The sequence below is a fragment of the Salvia hispanica genome, chromosome 3 (assembly GCF_029641045.1).
Source record: "Salvia hispanica isolate PSC_SH4W2 chromosome 3, Shi_PSC_v1, whole genome shotgun sequence".
Taxonomy (NCBI): domain Eukaryota; kingdom Viridiplantae; phylum Streptophyta; class Magnoliopsida; order Lamiales; family Lamiaceae; genus Salvia; species Salvia hispanica.
In genome coordinates this window covers 5882799-5900536 of record NC_142694.1, presented here as the reverse complement: position 1 = coordinate 5900536, position 17738 = coordinate 5882799, and the positions used below count along the sequence as shown (strand labels likewise).

At 33.7% G+C, this 17738-nt stretch overlaps 2 protein-coding genes across 2 annotated transcripts; one reads left to right on the top strand and one right to left on the bottom strand.

The window, feature by feature from the left end:
- Positions 1–229: 229 nt before the first annotated feature.
- Positions 230–955, bottom strand: LOC125215829 (agamous-like MADS-box protein AGL27). Its single transcript, XM_048117397.2, has one exon. The coding sequence runs from the start codon at positions 929–931 to the stop codon at positions 230–232; it is 702 nt and encodes a 233-aa protein (XP_047973354.2). The 5' UTR covers positions 932–955.
- A 1352-nt stretch (positions 956–2307) lies between these two features.
- Positions 2308–3601, top strand: LOC125211684 (uncharacterized protein At3g28850-like). The gene has a single exon (XM_048111577.2). The coding sequence runs from the start codon at positions 2536–2538 to the stop codon at positions 3289–3291; it is 756 nt and encodes a 251-aa protein (XP_047967534.1). The 5' UTR covers positions 2308–2535; the 3' UTR covers positions 3292–3601.
- The last annotated feature ends 14137 nt before the right edge of the window (positions 3602–17738 follow it).

Sequence of the window (17738 nt, the reverse complement as noted above, 5' to 3'; positions counted from 1 at the left end):
AAGATGGGATTTTTTTTACATTTTTTCAAGTTTTGGAAGTACTACATTTTTTCAAATTGGATTATTTGTACGTCAATCGTTAATCGATAATAATGTAAAACATAGTGCAAATTGTGTAACATCCACAACATATTATTCATCACCATAAAAAAACAGTTAATTAACAAAATTCGTGACAAATCTTTGCAAGATCCACAAAAAATATAGAAGTAGCATAGCATCTATTCATCTAATGACAAAGATAGCGAGTAAAGTCACCATTCTCATTGATCACATCAACCGAAGCGCCGTTGTCAGCGGTGGCGGCATCAACGGCTGGCATCAACAGCGGCTGCCGCGGTGGCGGCGGCGGCATAAGAATCGAATCCATCATCATAGCTTCAGCAGACTTGACATCTTGATCAAAATCACAATAATTAAACCGCATGGCATTGTTCTCAATCACCACCATCGCATCCGCCTCCGCCTGTTTCAAGAATTCGATTCTTGACCGCACCGCCTCGGCCTTGCCGCGCACCGCCGCGGCCAATTCCCTCAGCTGGGCCTCATCCATGAGGTCGAGGCGATCGTCCCACGTCGGAAACATGCCCTCCACATTCTCCTTCCGCAGCTTCTCGAGCTCCTCCTCGGCCTGCCTCTGCCGGTCATCGAAGAAATTCGACAGCATGTACTCCCTCACGCCGCCGCTGGTGGGGTCACTTTTCTTGGCCTTGTAGGCGTCGATGAGGCGGCGGACCTGGCCGGGATCCTCCTCCGGCCAGACTGAGGTGGAATTGGTGGTGGGGTCGTGGAAGATCATGCATGCGGGGACGTCGCAGAGCGTGGTGAGTTGGTGGAGTTTCTTGATTAGCCCTTCCTTTCGCTTCTTCAGAGTAATGATTCTGGATTTCTCCTTCTGGATCATCTCCATCTTCAGTTTGCCGCGACCCATTTGTTTGAATTTGATCGATTGTGAGAGAGGAGATGAGAGGAATGGGGTGTGGTGATCGGTCTTATATAAAGTTTTTCCTTTTTTTTTCTCCCTCGTTATGGTTCTGTAAGATTAAAAAATTGCCTTATATTTCCAGACTAATTAATGCAGAATCTAAATCACTTTAGTTTGCTTTATATTTTGCCAATTTTGAGTAAATTAGTAAAAATTAGATTCGTAATATTTTGAGACTAATTAATGCAGAACCTAAAGTTTGACCATTGACCCATGGTTGCTTGAAGGGAAAGGATCAATTGATATTATATACTCCCTCCGTTCCACAATAATAGAGGCGTTTCATTTTGAGCACTCCTTTTAAAAAAATAATAATAAATAGTTAAAGTGGAAAAAGAGTAAAGTAAGATAGAGAATATTGTAGATAAGACTCTTCACTACATTATTCTCTCTCTTACTTTACTCTTTCTCCACTTTAACTATTTATTATCATTTTTTCAAAACGAGAGCTCAAAACAAAACGCCTCCATTACTGTGGAATGGAGGGAGTAGTAGTTTGCTTCGTATTTTGCCAATTTTGAGTAAATTAGTAAAAAAATAAATTCATTATATATATACTCCATAATACTGAAAAGTTTCCTAATTGATACTCCTTATGTATTCTCTCTACATATATTTGTGCTAATTGCATAATGATTTTTGCTTTTTTTTTTCTATTTTAAATGTGTGTATTTTAATCTATTCTCAGTGTATAAATTGAGTAGGGTATTAATTTGAAAAATATTACTTCATTATTTAGAAAAAAACAGTAATGGGATTGTTTATTACAGAGAGTTACAAATACTCAACTTTGACATCCTCTTGTGGGAGAATACTTAATGCACAAAAATGAATTAAATGAAGTATGCTTCACATGTGTTGAAAATTACAAGAAACTAGGTTTCTAAGTAATGAATTAGATAATGTTGCATCTAGAAAAATGGAATTTATTGAAGTCAGCCAGTACGGAAGACTATTGTTTGTTTCGAAAAGTAGAAGCAGTACAAGATCTACGGTTGACAATAAATGATTTCGAAGAAAAAAGTCTGAATGATTGGACTAACTTTATTGAGTCACACAGTAAAGAAGATCATTGTCTGCCTCGAAAAGTATAAGCAGTTCGAGAGTTCTAGTTGACAATAAATGGCATCGAACAACGAAAATTCGAATAGTTGGACGAATCGAATAGGCTAAAGAAGGGTTGAGGCAGAGATGCCGACTCATAAAACTCCAAAAAGTCATATTTTAGTACGAGAGTTTTCCGGGTTTCATGATCGATAGTGGGGTCGATGAACCGGTAACCCGATATGAGTACTATATATAGTGCTTCTACACCCGTTAAACTACCTTTAAGTCCTTAACCAATCCCAAAAAGTTCTCTCTGTATTCCCAAGTTTCCAACCAAGTAAAACCCTCTTCTTAAATCGCCAAGAAAAACCACCCGCCAAACCTAAATCCCCAATTTCCACTCCCAAAAACATCGATTGCCGAGAAATCTGTATTCAATCAACAATCAATTTCTGGTCTAAGCAGCAATCTAATCGTCGATTGATTGAATTTGAAGTAAATCCATGTTGCTTGGACGAACCAAATCAAGGGTTCGGTTCCACGACGCGCCGCCCAAATTTGCCTGCTCCTCCTTCAAGGACATCCACATTCTCCTCTCCGACGACGACGGCGGCGGCGACACGCTCGCTTCCCCTAGAAGGCTCTCCATCTGCCATCGCACCCGCAGCAGCGTCAAGTCCCTCATCCGCAGCCTCTCTCACCTCCCATCATTCCTCGAGAACGCCGCCGCGGCTGCGGTCGCGGCGGAGGAGCAGAAGGAGGAAGAGCTCCGCCCCGAAATCCGAATCCCCGGAGCGGAGGCGACGATAGTGATCTACTTCACGAGTTTGCGTGTGGTTCGGTCCACATTCGAGGACTGCAAGGCCGTCCGAACGATCCTGCGCGCATTCCGCGTCCCGATCGACGAGCGCGATCTGTCGATGGACGGCCGCTTCACGGAGGAGCTTCTGGAAATCTTAGGCCTCACGGAGAAGTCGAAGCTGATGCTGCCGAGGGTCTTCATCGGCGGCAGATACATCGGCGGGGCCGAGGAGGTCCGCTGCCTCCACGAGACCGGCGAGCTGAAGAAGTACATGGAGAGGCTGCCGCGCGCCGCTCTCGGCACGTGCGACACTTGCGGCGGATACGGATTCATCCTCTGCATAGACTGCGACGGCAGCCGGAAATGCTACAACGAGAAAGCCGGCTTCAGGTGTTGTACGTTGTGCAATGAGAATGGCCTCATTAGGTGCCCTTCTTGTTCCTCTGCGCCCCTCTGAACTGCTTTTTGCTGATATGTTTGTTTGGATTTTTAGTCTTAGTTTTTTATATATAAATCCTTGATCAATATGTGAACCATTAAGCACTCGAGCTTTAGCTTTAATAGGTTAGTGCTTTTATGTGAGCTAGGGCTTGAGTGACTTTTGCTGTAGCTGATTTTGGGTTGATTTTAGTGTAGTTTTCTTTGACAAAAGGAGGAAAGAGTATTTTATTGCTTCCTTTGACGCCATCCTGTTCCAATTGTGGATGAATGTTGCAAAAATGGTGTTTTTTTGTGATCAATAACTAAACCATTAGATAGTTTGTGCCCGTGTTTTCGTGTTTGCGTTTTCATTTGTTATGACGGTATACTTTGTCGATCCACTTGGTTTGTTACTATTGTTAGTGTGCAATCTTGTTTACAAAGGAATGTGATCCATGGTGGTTGTAGTTGATAAGAAAAAGCTTGTGGGATTTCTTTATGTTATTAGATATTTCATTGACTTACTTTAAACCAGTTATACCTTGCTTCATTTGAAGCCGTAGATCTACCGAGGAAAGAAAATGTCCTTGGCAGTTTGTTTGCAGCACCTTCTTATGTGCCAGAGTTGAAGCCGTAGATCTACCGAGGAAGGATAATTATCAGTTTACAAAGCAGTTAACTCTTACAAATGCAGTGTGTGTTACTCCATATCAGAACAGGGTGTGTTAGTGTTGCAACTGGATGTTTCAAGCAGTGTTTTTGCATTGCTCAATAGGCAGTTCCTCTCTAGTATAATTTGGTTGGATTTGCTTTACCTTCTATTGAATACATTTGTTTACTCTCTTTACTGTGATTTCCATGATGAATTCAGTCCTTCATTTTCCCAGAAATATGTGCATAGATACACTGTAGTCTGAGATAAAGTGTAGTGGGTGAATTAAAAGAATGATGCATAGTTTGTGAGTGGTTCCCAAGTCATTATTGATGTTTCCACTTTGAAGAATTTGGAGGAAAAGTGGAGAGTGAGCATGTGTTACTACTCTGCTTCTGACAATAGGTTATCTTGTTTTGGAATATTAGATTTAGATCTATCAATTAGGGGTTGGGCCCCAATTCATATAACAAACTGATCATTGAGCACCAAGGCAAGTAACCCACTTCATACTTACTCGAAAATGGTTTTATATGTAGACAACTCTCTCTACACTCTAATAAGACTACCTCCATCTATGATCCTAATTCAGCCCAACAAATTTTTTAATAAAATATTCATTTTTTTTCTCATTCACGTACACAATCCATCAGTCACCCTTCCAATATAACCTAATTCAAGTAGTAGTATTTTTTTTCGCACTCTTAATAAACATAATAATTGTAACTAATCCAAACTAATTGCGGTGTAGTTTTCTTTTTAGTTGTAAGAATTGGCTTAGATTTGGAAAAAATTTAGTGTTCTTAGAGTATCCTGAATTTGAGAAAAAATGAGCATTTTGATAATGTGCAAAATTTTGAGAACTTGGATGATTTTTGGAATTTGACAATTTTAGAATAAAGATCAATAGTTTGGATGAATTGGATCCATGGATTCTAGTTAGGGCTTAGGGGTGGAGAATCGTGATGCGAAAACAGCCCCGAAAGCTCACTTGATACATGATCTGGGTCTTTTTGGGTACCCAAATATCCAATGTTGGCATCTGACCCCTACTAATCGGGTACCGGATGCCCAAAATAAATATCAATATAAAATTGGAGATTAAGTGTTTGTTGGGTAGTAATTCACTTAAAATGTTTAATCCAAGAACCACAACTTGGTTAGAACTAACTAGGTTTCGAATGGATAATATGTTGTCGTAAGGGACGAACTTAAATGATTTTTGGGTGTGAAGCATTGATAATGTCACTCTTGGAAAGAGATGAATTTGTCATTCTATGTCCATAAGAGAATTTGTGGGGTTGTAAGGTTTATTATTCAGTTGAAAATAAGATAAGAATTTAGTAAAAAAGACAGCGAACAAGAAATCTTGAATATGAGTAAATCAGAGTATTAATTAGGTATATGAGTATGTCCGGTACTGGATTGGGTTATTTAACCCCGTAAAATTGGGCATGGGTAAACCGGTATAAATTAGGTATGCGAGTATGTCTGGTACCGGAATTTAACCCCGTAAAATTAGGCATGGGTAAACCAGTATTAATTAGGTATGTGAATATGTCTGATACTCGATTGGGTTATCTGACTCCGTAAAATTAGGTATGGGTAAGCCGGATACCCTATATTTGTTCTCATCCATATTTTTTATGAAATCAATTTTGTGAAAATAAGAATGCAAAATAATATTGAGATACTATTAATTAGAAGCAGAATGTAATATGTATAGATGAAAATACTCTCTTCGTTCGGCCATAAGTGAGATATTCTTTTGCGCACAAGACTTAATAAAAAATATGCTTAATTAATGGGTTAAATAGAAGACTAAAGTCCCTTTTTGATCCTTAACATATGACGATTTTTTGATTTTGGTCCGTAACATTATCTTTTGAATTATTTGGTCCTTAACAAATAAAAATCGATCACATTTGGTCCGAAATGGATGGAATTGTTAAAAATTAACAGTCAACTAAGTTTAAATCAATTTTGACTGGATTAAGACTTTTAATTATATTTAATTAATGTATAATATCTAATTAACCAAAATCAGAAAAATAACAAAATTTTAAGTAAATAATAATTATCACTATTACAATATAAAATTAAACAAAAATTGATACAAGAAAAGAAAGAAAAGAAAGAGGAAATACGAAATCCCCTCATTCTCTGAATCGCGACATCGCCTCCCGCTCACAATCTATCTCACTTTGCAAACCAGCGAAGAAAGCCTAGTTTTCGCCGGCGAATCGGAGTGAGGTTCTCGCCGGCGATTCCACAGTAGTTCGCGGTGGCGATTTACATACAAATTCGTACCGGAATCGGAGGTCACGTCCACCGCCATTCCCACCGGTCTCTCTGCTATAGTTCGAACGGTCCATAGTTGGTGAGTTGAGCTTAATTGATGGAAGATGAAGAAGATGGAAGATGAAGAAGATGGAAGATTATACGAAACGAAGAAGGAGATGGAAGATGAAGAAGGATTCTAGGGTTTTTAAATGATTGAAGCAAAGTCTTTTAATAAATAAAACTAATTTTAAAAAAAATAGAATTGATTTGAAAAAGAAAAAGAAATCTAAATTTTTAAAGTCTAAATCCGGTCAAAATTATATTAAGTTTCGTTGACCGTTAAGTTTTAACGGCTCCGTCCATTTCGGACCAAATGTGATCGATTTTCATTTGTTAAGGACCAAATAATTCAAAAGATAATGTTACGGACCAAAATCAAAAAATCGTCAAATGTTAAGGACCAAAAAGGACCTTTACTCTAAATAGAAAGAAAATAAAGTATGGAAAAATACTGAAAAGTAAAAAGAATATAGTAAGAGAGAGAATAAAAAAAAAAAAGTAAATATCTTGTTTTTTGCTAAAGAAAGAATGTCATGCTTATATTGGGGCAACGGAAAAAATACCTCATTTATAATGGGACGAAGGGTGTAGTAAAATATCAATATCAAATTCAATAAATTAAAAAATAAAGAAACTCAAAGGCAAAAAAAAGTAAATGAACAAGCAAGTTTCACTTTATTTGCTACATATATGTAAAGTAATTTGAGTATCAAAAAATGGAGTCGTAGCATCGATAAATAATTTATACAGTAGAATCCCTTGACTTAATAGGCAATCACAACATCGTTATAAAGGTCATTTTACTGATGAGAATCTTATTATTTTTCACTGAAAATATAGATATTGTAAAATGTGGTATTGTAATTAAATATACTGTATTCAAAATAAACATACTTTTAACTTAAAATGTCACAAATTTATCACGCGTGACAGTGATGAACCAGATTAGAATTTGTTTTATTACAGTGACTGCCAGCTGCTTATTCGAATCTAAGACAAAAAAATAGTTGGCATTTTCTTTATTTGCAAATTAATTTTGAAAACCATTTGATTAGCCCTTGATTTTATTGATTACCAGGTTGAAGCGTTACAACAGAAAATTTTGTCTTTCACATGCTAAATTGTTCAAATCTATTAATCCGTAAAATTACTTATTTTTCATAGAACTGACTAAATAATCTTTTTATGATCATAATCTACCACAAAATATAGTACTACTAGTACAATATAGAAGATGAATTTGTATGCAACAAAATATTCAACCAGAAGATAATAAAATACTAATCATGTGACTAAACAACTTTTTATCACATTAATTCTTTTGAGCATAAGATTTAAAAAATGATATTGCAATTGAAAGAGTAAAGTGAGGAGAGAATATATTAGGCAAAGAGAATAAAATAAGAGAAAAATTGTTTATTTTTTCCCTGAAAAGGAAATTACTCATTTCAAGTGAGATGTCAAAAAATGTGAATCACTTGTAGTTGGATGGAGGGAGTATATTTTTTATAAAACAAAACAACATAAAATATATTTTTTCATTAGATAAAATCTAAATGTAATTTAGGCCAAAAGTTTGGAGCACATTTCCAATCGAAAAATGGAATCTACTTATTGGTTTCTCACACGGGCTAGACAATAAATGGATGGGTTTTAGTGCGAGGTCGTTATAACTGTCATTACATTTATAATATACTCCATCTTGTGAGAGAATCCAACAACTTAATTCAATTTTTCAGACACCAAATTTACTGTCATGTCCAACGAAGCTTTTTGCATAGTCCGGGTATAATAATAAAATAATCTTAAAATTTCCGATCTTGAAATTATGCATAACTCATTGTAATTATTTTATCATGATCTATATTTTGATCAATACTAAAATATTTATACAATTATATCTTCATGTAAGAGCATCCGCAATGGTAGGCTAGCCATCGGCTAGCCGATTGACGTGGCTAGCCGATCGGCTAGCCGAACCATTGGAGTAGGCTAGCGGGAAATCGGCCAAAATTTCGGCGTGGGCTAGCCGATCGCGTTGCGCTGGCCGATGCGCTAGCCAATGCGCTGGCCGCCATTGTGGCGTGCCGATCGGCCAGCGATCAGCCAGCGCTATTTTTTAATTTTTTTAATTTTTTTTTTTGAAAAAATATATAATGTATTTTTTAAATGTTTTTTTATGAATTTTTTTTAATTATGTAATTTTTAAATAGGCACACAGACGACGGGCTAGACCCAATACAAATTTAAGACCTAAAACAGAAACATGTCATACCGTCGGGCCGGGGGCCTCTCCGCGCCCCCGGACCCCCATGGCAAGGGGGCGTCGCCCCCCTTGACCCCCTGACTCGGGGTCAAACTATAATGGATTCAAAGCATACTAACATTTGTTAATGTATTTTTTAATAAATTAGTGAGGAGTAGAGTGGGGCGGTGGCTCGTGTGTGGAAGCCCGGATTTTATTTTATTATGTAATTTTTTTTTATTTTTGGTTAATGTACTTTTTTTATTTAAATAAAATTAACGAATTTTTTCAGTATATGTGTCGTAAATTTAATTCCGTAAATGTAGTATATTTTGAATTATTTTTATTGCGGCTGGCCTATGGCTGGCCTAAATCTGATGTGGCAGGTGGTTTTTTTAGTGTTGCTGACGTGGCAGGGGAGAGAATGGCTGGCCTATGGCTGGCCTACCGACTATTGCGGATGCTCTAAAGAGTGAATAGTGATTGCAAGTGGATCCCACCAATAAATTTCTCACTCATTACTCTTTTGAATAGTGATTGCAAGTGAAAAAACAAATCTATTCTGGTTGCAGAAAAAACAACTCTCTTCTGGTCAAATATTTGATAACAATACATAGACACTTTCAAATACAAAGAATTAGGAGTATTTTAATTGTAACCGTTGTAATTGGATTCTCTTTTTATTTCTTTACTTTATAATTAATTGGTTAATTAAAGTTTTGATTGAGATGTATAAATCTAAGTTGCGATGTTGTTTAATGAATCTTAATAATATAAAGATTATCACAGCACAATACTATAATTATAATTAGTTCCTAGTTAATAATTATATAAATAATTTGAAAAGGAGTTGTTGCCATTTCATTTTACCTTTTTGACTTTGGCTATTAGTTGGGGAAGGATCAGAATTTTAGGAGAATAGGTTCATTGCTTAATTGTTTTTAAGTTGACTATTTTAATATTGGCCGTTACCGTTACCTATCTAATTATTTCAATATGAAACTTTTTCAAATTTTGATCCAAATAGAAAAAAAGATTGTTTTATTAGAAATTTTTAGTGGTGGTAGATGAGTTGACTCTGAATGTCCAATTTAATTATCATAGAAGAAGTATATTGTCAAATAAACTAGTACTATATTTCATCAAAGTTTACTAATAAGACTTTGCAAGGATGATTAATCAGCCAATTGCCATTATGGCAACTTCCTCAAATAGTTGTAGGATCCATGGCATCCCATTCACAAATTAATTGTAATCACCATGAATTTGAGAAATATTCTCAACTCACATGTTTCGCACATGAAATATTAAATGCCCTAACTGAAAAAAATAATATTTTAGAAGGCCAGCGACGACCACAACAACAACAACGATGAATACTCAAATTCATAGATTAGCTAGATGGAGGTCGAGCTCCTCCTCATCCGCGAGGTTGAGATACTTATCGACTTCTTCTTCTCCTTCTTCTTCTTCATCGCCATCACAAGTGGACTCCATCACTGAATCATGGCGGGGCTCTGCTCCGCTAGTATTCAGTTCTTGGGAGATGAATTGGTTCATCTCCAGTTGCATCAGGCGCTCCTGATAAAACTGGATGCTGTAGGGCTTCGGCTTCGGTTCAATTGAGCCCAAATCATGTTGCGAACTAGATGGTTGTTGATCACCATTGGCTCTAGCTAGGGCTTCTTTCATCTCTCTTATCTCCCTCCGTTTCTCCTCCAGCCTCTCTGCACATACAAATTTTTGGATTTTCTTAATTTCTACGTAATCAATATTTCGATAAATTATTCGATTGTGTTGTGCAACAAATTTACTTAAAATCGAATGCGACCATCATCCATGTACAGATCAAAACGGAAAAATGTGTCGTTACTTCGCGGACAAAAGGAATACTAATTAAATATTCACCTTCGGCGATCTTTGATTCCGCAGCACGAATTTCGAGGATTGTCCTTAGCGAATCATTTTCGAGCCGCAGGCTTCTCTTCCTCTCGTGGTAGCCTTGGATTCGTGGACTTAGAGTCGCAACCACCTCCTGGAAAAAAAAAATTCTTAATTCATACATTATTCATACATTTTTATTGATGGATTGTAAAATTGATTTTCTATGAATAAATAACAACACATGCAAATTAAATTAACCTCCAATTCTTTAACTCTCCTTTCCAAATCAGTTATGAACTGAAATCTCTTCAATCTCGATCTCTGCGCAGATAGCCTGTTTGATATGGTCCTATATATATTTACATTCACAGAAATAAATTAATATGCATGATCTATATATATAAATATACACATTTCCAAGAAATTAATTTGTGTTTTGTTTAATTAATTACTCCTCCTACCTTCTAAGCAGTTTGACGTCCATATTCACGTCTATTTTCCGGCCATGGACGAGCTCGAACGCGATTGCCATATCGAGATCCATACTCCCTTTGGATTTCTCCGCTGTAGACGACAGCCTTGGCTGACGTGGAGGCAAAGGCAAAGGGCTATTCATCTTCCTCATCATCTCCTTCTTCCAATATTCCCTCATTTTTCCCACATCACCGGCGTCGCCTCTCAATCCTCCAACGTTGCTAGGCTGGATCCTCGAGCTGCCGGAATTCGGATCAAATGAGGCTGCCATTTCCTGATGCTTGATTGCTTTGTTTGCCTAAAAAAACAGAAAATTAATTTCAGAAAAAGTAGAATTTTGGAATTAAACCCTAAAAATAAGGAAGAAGAAGAGGGTTTGAAGTGGGGGAGAGATTAGAGAAACCTTGAGTTTGATTTAAGGAGTGTGTGTGCAAATGGGGAGCGGTGCATATATATATACACACAATCGCCATAACTCAACACTGGTGGCGGCTGAGTGGAGTTTGTCGTGACGCAAATGATTCGACCCTCCAAAAATTTCAAAGTTTTTTTCTATGCAGGGGATAAATTAGGTGGAATTTTGGAGTGTATTACCTATATTTTGGTTTAATGTGATCCAGGCCTAATCAAAATTTGATTACTGATTATAGTCGTTTCAAGAAAATAAAATTGAAATGCTTGTTTAATTTAGTGTCCATCATCATCATAATTGGTTATTTTTGTCATTTTTAATCAGGTGTTTTGTTTATATGTATCCAACATGTATCAGTAATTAATTAGTGTACTAAGTAGTAACTGATAATTAAGTGGTTCTTAATAGAAGACCCCATTGAAAATTACTCCCTAATTTCAAAGAATGAGATTTCCGGTGCACATAAACACTAGCTAAAAGATCATGAGACATTTCGCATTGAGATTTAAGTTCATATTTGTTTTTGAAATCTAATTATAAACACAAGTCAACTTACACAAATTTCCAAAAATCGTGTGTTTAATATACTCCTTCATAACATTAATCTCAAGTTAAATAGGAATAAAGAGAAAGAGGCATGAATTAGTCATCTCTAGCTAGACAAATTCCAAAACTCCAAATTTATGCTAATTAAATAATAGTCTCTCCATTCGTTTATAGAAGTCTTATTTTACTTTTAATACTATAAGAAGTTGTTTGGTCACATGATTAGTCTCTATTTATATAGTAAGTTTATCTCTATAATGATTGTTAGTCACATTTTTCACTATTAATACTTGAACTATTATTTTTGTTATTTTCTCTTACTTGTCAATTTTGCATAATACTTGTATCATCCACTCTCAAGATTATTTTTCATAGACAGAAATAGTATATAAAAACTCCTATTCATAAATGGAGGAAATAATATAGTACGTAGTACTTAAAAATTATAATCATCACTCAAAATTATTACTACTAGAATACAAATTTCAAAATTGTTCCACATCTATGAAGCACATACTGAGAAAACCCCCAAAAAATGAAAGGACAACATAGCTAAAATTCCAAATCCAGAATCGAAAACATAACTGCATAACTTAATTCAACAATAACGAAAAAAGGACAAAAAAAATGCAAAGATTGAGTTTTGGAAAAATAAAATAGGTAGAAAGAAGTGAATGAATTAGGGTTGAAAGTTGAGAAATGAAAGTTGAGGTTGAGGTTGAGGTTGTCGGTAGAATTGCCAAGTCTGAAGATCCTTCAGCTGACCTTTAAGCCTCCCCAGTTCAGCCTTGTTCTTCTCCGCCACCACTGCAGTTTAATTAATTGTATTAATTCAAAACTAATTAATTTAATCCAAATTCAGACAAAAATAAACAAATGTATGTTAATTACTTTGAGAAACGTTTGCTTCTTGGAGACGAATCTGCACAAGTCGCTCAAGTGCTTCATTTTGCTGCTGCAGCAGTCTCCGATTCTCTTTCACACTCTCCACTCTTAGCCTCACCATCGTTATTGTATTCTGCAACAAAAAATAATTAGTACTTCTACTAGTAATTTTTTTCACATTGCACACCATGATTTCTTTTGAAAATCAACCAGAATATGGAATGAATTAATCATAGGATTAATGACAATTTATAGATTCTCAAATTTAGCTAATTAAGTAATATACTTACAAAAAAATTTATAATTACTACTCAACTTTCTCGCCATTATTATGTAAATCTAACAAATCACCAAAACTCTTATTTTTATTAAATCTTCTTTATATAAGCAAACTGATATGAATTAGCTATAGGATTCAAACTATAATGGAAGACAATTTAAATATAGATTCTCAATTTTAATTAATTAAAATTTTTTCAAAAAGATTATAATTACAGCATGATATTACTAAATACTACTACTCAACTTCTACGGCATGGTTCTTTTTTAAATTAAAACACATTTAAACTAATTATAAAACAAAGAGTAATAGAAAAGAAGATAAATGAATTAACTATAGAATTAATTAAAACTTCATGAGACAGGTTCCAAATACTCAAATTTAATTAAATAAATAAAATATTTTAAAAAAACATAATTATAACATAAAATTCCTAGTCCTAGAAAATATTAAAATTGATAGGAGCCCATGACCTCGTAACCTCGATGTGGCTTTGTCCCAGCATTATTCACGTTTTAATCAATTATTGAAAAATTAATTAAATTAATTAAAAATTATTAATTACCTCAAGTTCTGTGACCTTGCTTTCCATGTCATGAATGTGCTGAGCTTTCCTCACTCTGGACCTCTGCGCAGATAGCCTGTTCGATACGGTCCTAAAATATATGCAAAATAAGTATTGAAGTTAATATGCAAACTAATTAATCACAACTTCATGCCACAAATTAAACAAATTTTGATTTTTTAAATATGTTACAAAACGCTCTAGCCAAAAATATGGTGACCAACTATAATAAAAAAGTAAATACGAATATAAACAATAACAAAAGACAACGTCAAAGATATTGTATGTACAAAGATGCAGTAGTAATAGTATACCTTCGGAGCTTCTTGGTATCCATTTTGGGGTCGAGTTTGCGGCCGTGTTTGAGCTCGTACGCGATGGCCTTGTCAAGGTTGATAGTCGCCTTTCGGGTTTGAGTTTCTGCTGATGGAGCCATGAAAAACGGCATCGGCAATACCACCTTCATCTTCAGATTAAACAATAAATCAATATTGTATTTTTTTAAAAATTGAAAGAAACAAAAATATGTTACCTTCATCTTCATATCTTGCTCCTCATTTTGTACAAACATGTTGCTTGATTGCGGCTGCATTTGCATATGTTGTGCTGCATGCAACAAATCTATTTAGTTGATGAAAAAACAAGCAATCAAACCCTAATTAAATAACAAAAACTAATGTGTATATATACATACAAGTGAGGGGAAGTGAACAAACCTTTAGAAGCTAATGGTGTGAGTGGACTATACCAAGATATAGTATCTGTTTATACACACACAAATATCATTGTGTTGTGAGAGGGGTCAAGATTCAAATATAAAGACATATTCTAATGGCATATTTGTAATTTTGTATAACTAAATATGCATATGATGCATGAAAACAAAGAAATTGATTCAAATCCATACTTTAATGGCATGTATATTTGTATAGAATAACAAACATACCTCGGCCTTTGAAAAAATAGATTATTGTCATAATATATGCCAGCGAATATTGATAATTGAAATATGGTTACTAGTCTTGCCCGAATTAGAAAAAGAATTATTCAAATTAATATCTTTAATCGCCAGCTTGCTAATTGTTAATATAAAATGGCATTAAATGACTAAAGTCACATTTGTTATATGAGTCGGATCCTATAAAAATAATAATCTATAATTATAATCATAATTGAAAATGAAATTATAGTACAATCAAAATTGAAAATAAGAAGAAGAAAAGGAGAAAAAGATCATTCAAAAGCAACCGGAAAAGGAAACCAAAATGTAAAATAAATAATTATAACATACAATTGAATATAACATTACCAATATACTAATGATTAAGAATCTATTTCAAGACCAACATCAAAGTTGAAATGATAGTCTTGATAACGAGATAAGAACAGAAAACGGAACATTAATTTTCTTCAAACAAAATGATCGATCTCATCCAAACCTTCCTACAAAATAAAATATTATTAGTGCTAACTATACATATAATTTGACAAATTTCATTAAGTTTCTAATATCCGTTAAATTAATAAGGAAAATAAGGCTTAACTAAATACAGGTACGTACTATCATGATTTATGAGTACAACAAGGTTTTATTTTTATAAAAAAGTAACGACTTTTAGTAATTAATCGAATAGCCACTTTTAATTTTTATGGGTTTTTTTATTCAAGTTTATAGTCAAAGTTAACTTTCGTACATAAAAAAACTGTGCCGATCAATATACAAATAATAAGTTAATAAATTCATCTTCATCCAATTAAATGCGTGTTTGATTATATCAAGCTGTAGAGAGATAATATAATTTGGTATATAGTTTATTACTAGTTGAAATAATTGGGATCACATTTATCTTGTTTGTTTTATAAAAGGTGGTAAAATATAAAATTATAACATACCTACATATAAATCAACTATGATGAAGACTCCTGTAAAACCTAATAGAGAGAATTATGTTTAATTATAATAAATAAATGTTAATTAAAATGATTATTTACCAGTAATTTGTTGCTCTTCAGTGCATATGTGAGGGTAGCTCATTAATTATACGTACTTTGCCTAAGAATAAATTTTGTGGCTTGAATTTTATACAGTATGCTAATAAATATACGTCAAAACAAAGTAGGTATAAAGTTGGAAATGGAGCTTATTATTTTTTTACATAAGTATATCTAATTTTGAAAATTCATTTCAAAGACAAAGTAAATTAATTAGTTGCGGAATATACAATTTGAATTTCATTTCCTCCATAAAAGAGGCAACTTGAATTCATTATAATTGGAGAAATCCTCATTTCTTATTAAATAAGATTCTTAAAAACAATAGCTGATCGTATAAATGATGATTTTATTAATAACAATTGAGTATGTTGTTAGCACAAAAATGTCTTTATAATTTTAAGTGTAGATGGATGTTACAAAATGTGAGAAAATAAAATAATACTACTACCTATGATCGCTGGTTCATTCATTAGTTACCTTCTGCAACTCATAGATTGAGGCCCAATTGATGATTAATTATTGTAGGATAATATTTGGTTTAATTACTATTGCTGAAGTCAAATGTTATAAATAGAAACTATGAGTGAGAGATATGTCTAATGAGTGCGAAATAATTAGACAATTAGGGATTGAAACTACCAGATATATATACGGTAATTGTCATTAAAAGCAACGTCAATGTCGAAAGAGCCAGCACTATGGAGAAAATGACACTAGTGGGAAGGAATATATAATAATCTTTTTTTCTCACATATTCAAAGCTGTTATTAATCATTTAAGTAAATTACATAATTAAAATATAGTCCGTTTCATAAAATAGTTTTTCTTTCATTTTAATCTACCCTAAAAAATAGTTTAATTCTATTTTGATTTTTCTAAATAAACCATTCGCTACTAATTTCAGTTATGTATTTGTTCTTTCTCTCATACATTAGTAATTTCATCTTAAAATTCATATCAGTTTATTTTTATCAGACAAACTGAATATATCTTTCCAAAATAGTTTTAGCATTTTTGTTAAACATCCACTATTTTGGGTAATGCTGAGAAGGCCTATAGAAAAGGCCCAGTTGGCATATTAATATTTTTCTCGTTTTATTATGGTCAAAGTCACCATATAAAGCCGAACAACTAATTTCCATTTAATAACAATATAAATATAGTATATAAGTTATAGTGTCAATGATTACTACTCCTAAAACCACAAGAGTTCGGAATTCTTTTATATTTCATGCTTTTATAATTTGGATTGTACCGGAGACTATTTTTTTAATTAATGTAGTCCATTTTCCTATAAAAAACAGTACAATACAAATGTTTAGGATTTTTTGTTAAACAAAAATTGTTCAAATCCAGAAGACTGAGTGAGTCATTAGTTCAACAAAGCAACAAAGAATGCAGGGGAAAAAAACCTCTCAAACTCAGCAATAATATAAGTTTTTATATATACAAAATGAAACAAATTTTCTAATAGGCATCCAAATATCAAAACATGGAGTGTAATCGTTTAAATAATATAGATACCGGTGAGACTTGAACCAATAATTTATTCGAGGAAAGAAGCTAGATTTTTTGTGACTCAATTTTTATACCTATAAGTTTGTTTTAATTCATAGAAGAGACTAAATTAAGTTGTATCATTATCATAATAATTAATTCTACGTCGTTTTCTCTTTTCAATTGTATCCTTTCGTTAATACACATCATAGTCCTATAAATAAGTTTTGTAATATATATTTATGATGACATGAATTATGAAATTGTGGTTATAAAATTCTGAAAATTTAGGGATTAAAATTATTCCAAGAAAAAGAAGGAAAAAAACGTATGCACTGGAATAATAGTATATTGTTATTTTCTGTTTGTAACAAATATCAATTGAGAATAAAATTTTCACTTGGTATTGAGCAAAGAGAATATTTGGAAATCAAATAATTTCAATAATTTGGGTGGATTGGTTGGCGGTCGCATCATCCGACAACCAAAACTTTAATTTCTAATGGAAATGACCATTCACTCAAAGTGCAAATTCGACGTGACTCAAAATTGGTTGTTTCTTATTCCAATGCAAATGTAACTTCTTATTTAAACGGTGAAAAAAATGTATGGTAAAAGATTCCAACTTTATAAGATGAAGGTAAAAAAAATCATGTTTTGATTGAAAAATCAAAACTAGCATAAATAAAACCCTCATTTCTATTAC

What these genes read in the sequence shown, in the direction of transcription:
- LOC125215829 (XM_048117397.2), bottom strand. Translation starts at nt 931, where the DNA reads ATGGGTCGCGGCAAACTGAAGATGGAGATGATCCAGAAGGAGAAATCC.
- LOC125211684 (XM_048111577.2), top strand. Translation starts at nt 2,536, where the DNA reads ATGTTGCTTGGACGAACCAAATCAAGGGTTCGGTTCCACGACGCGCCG.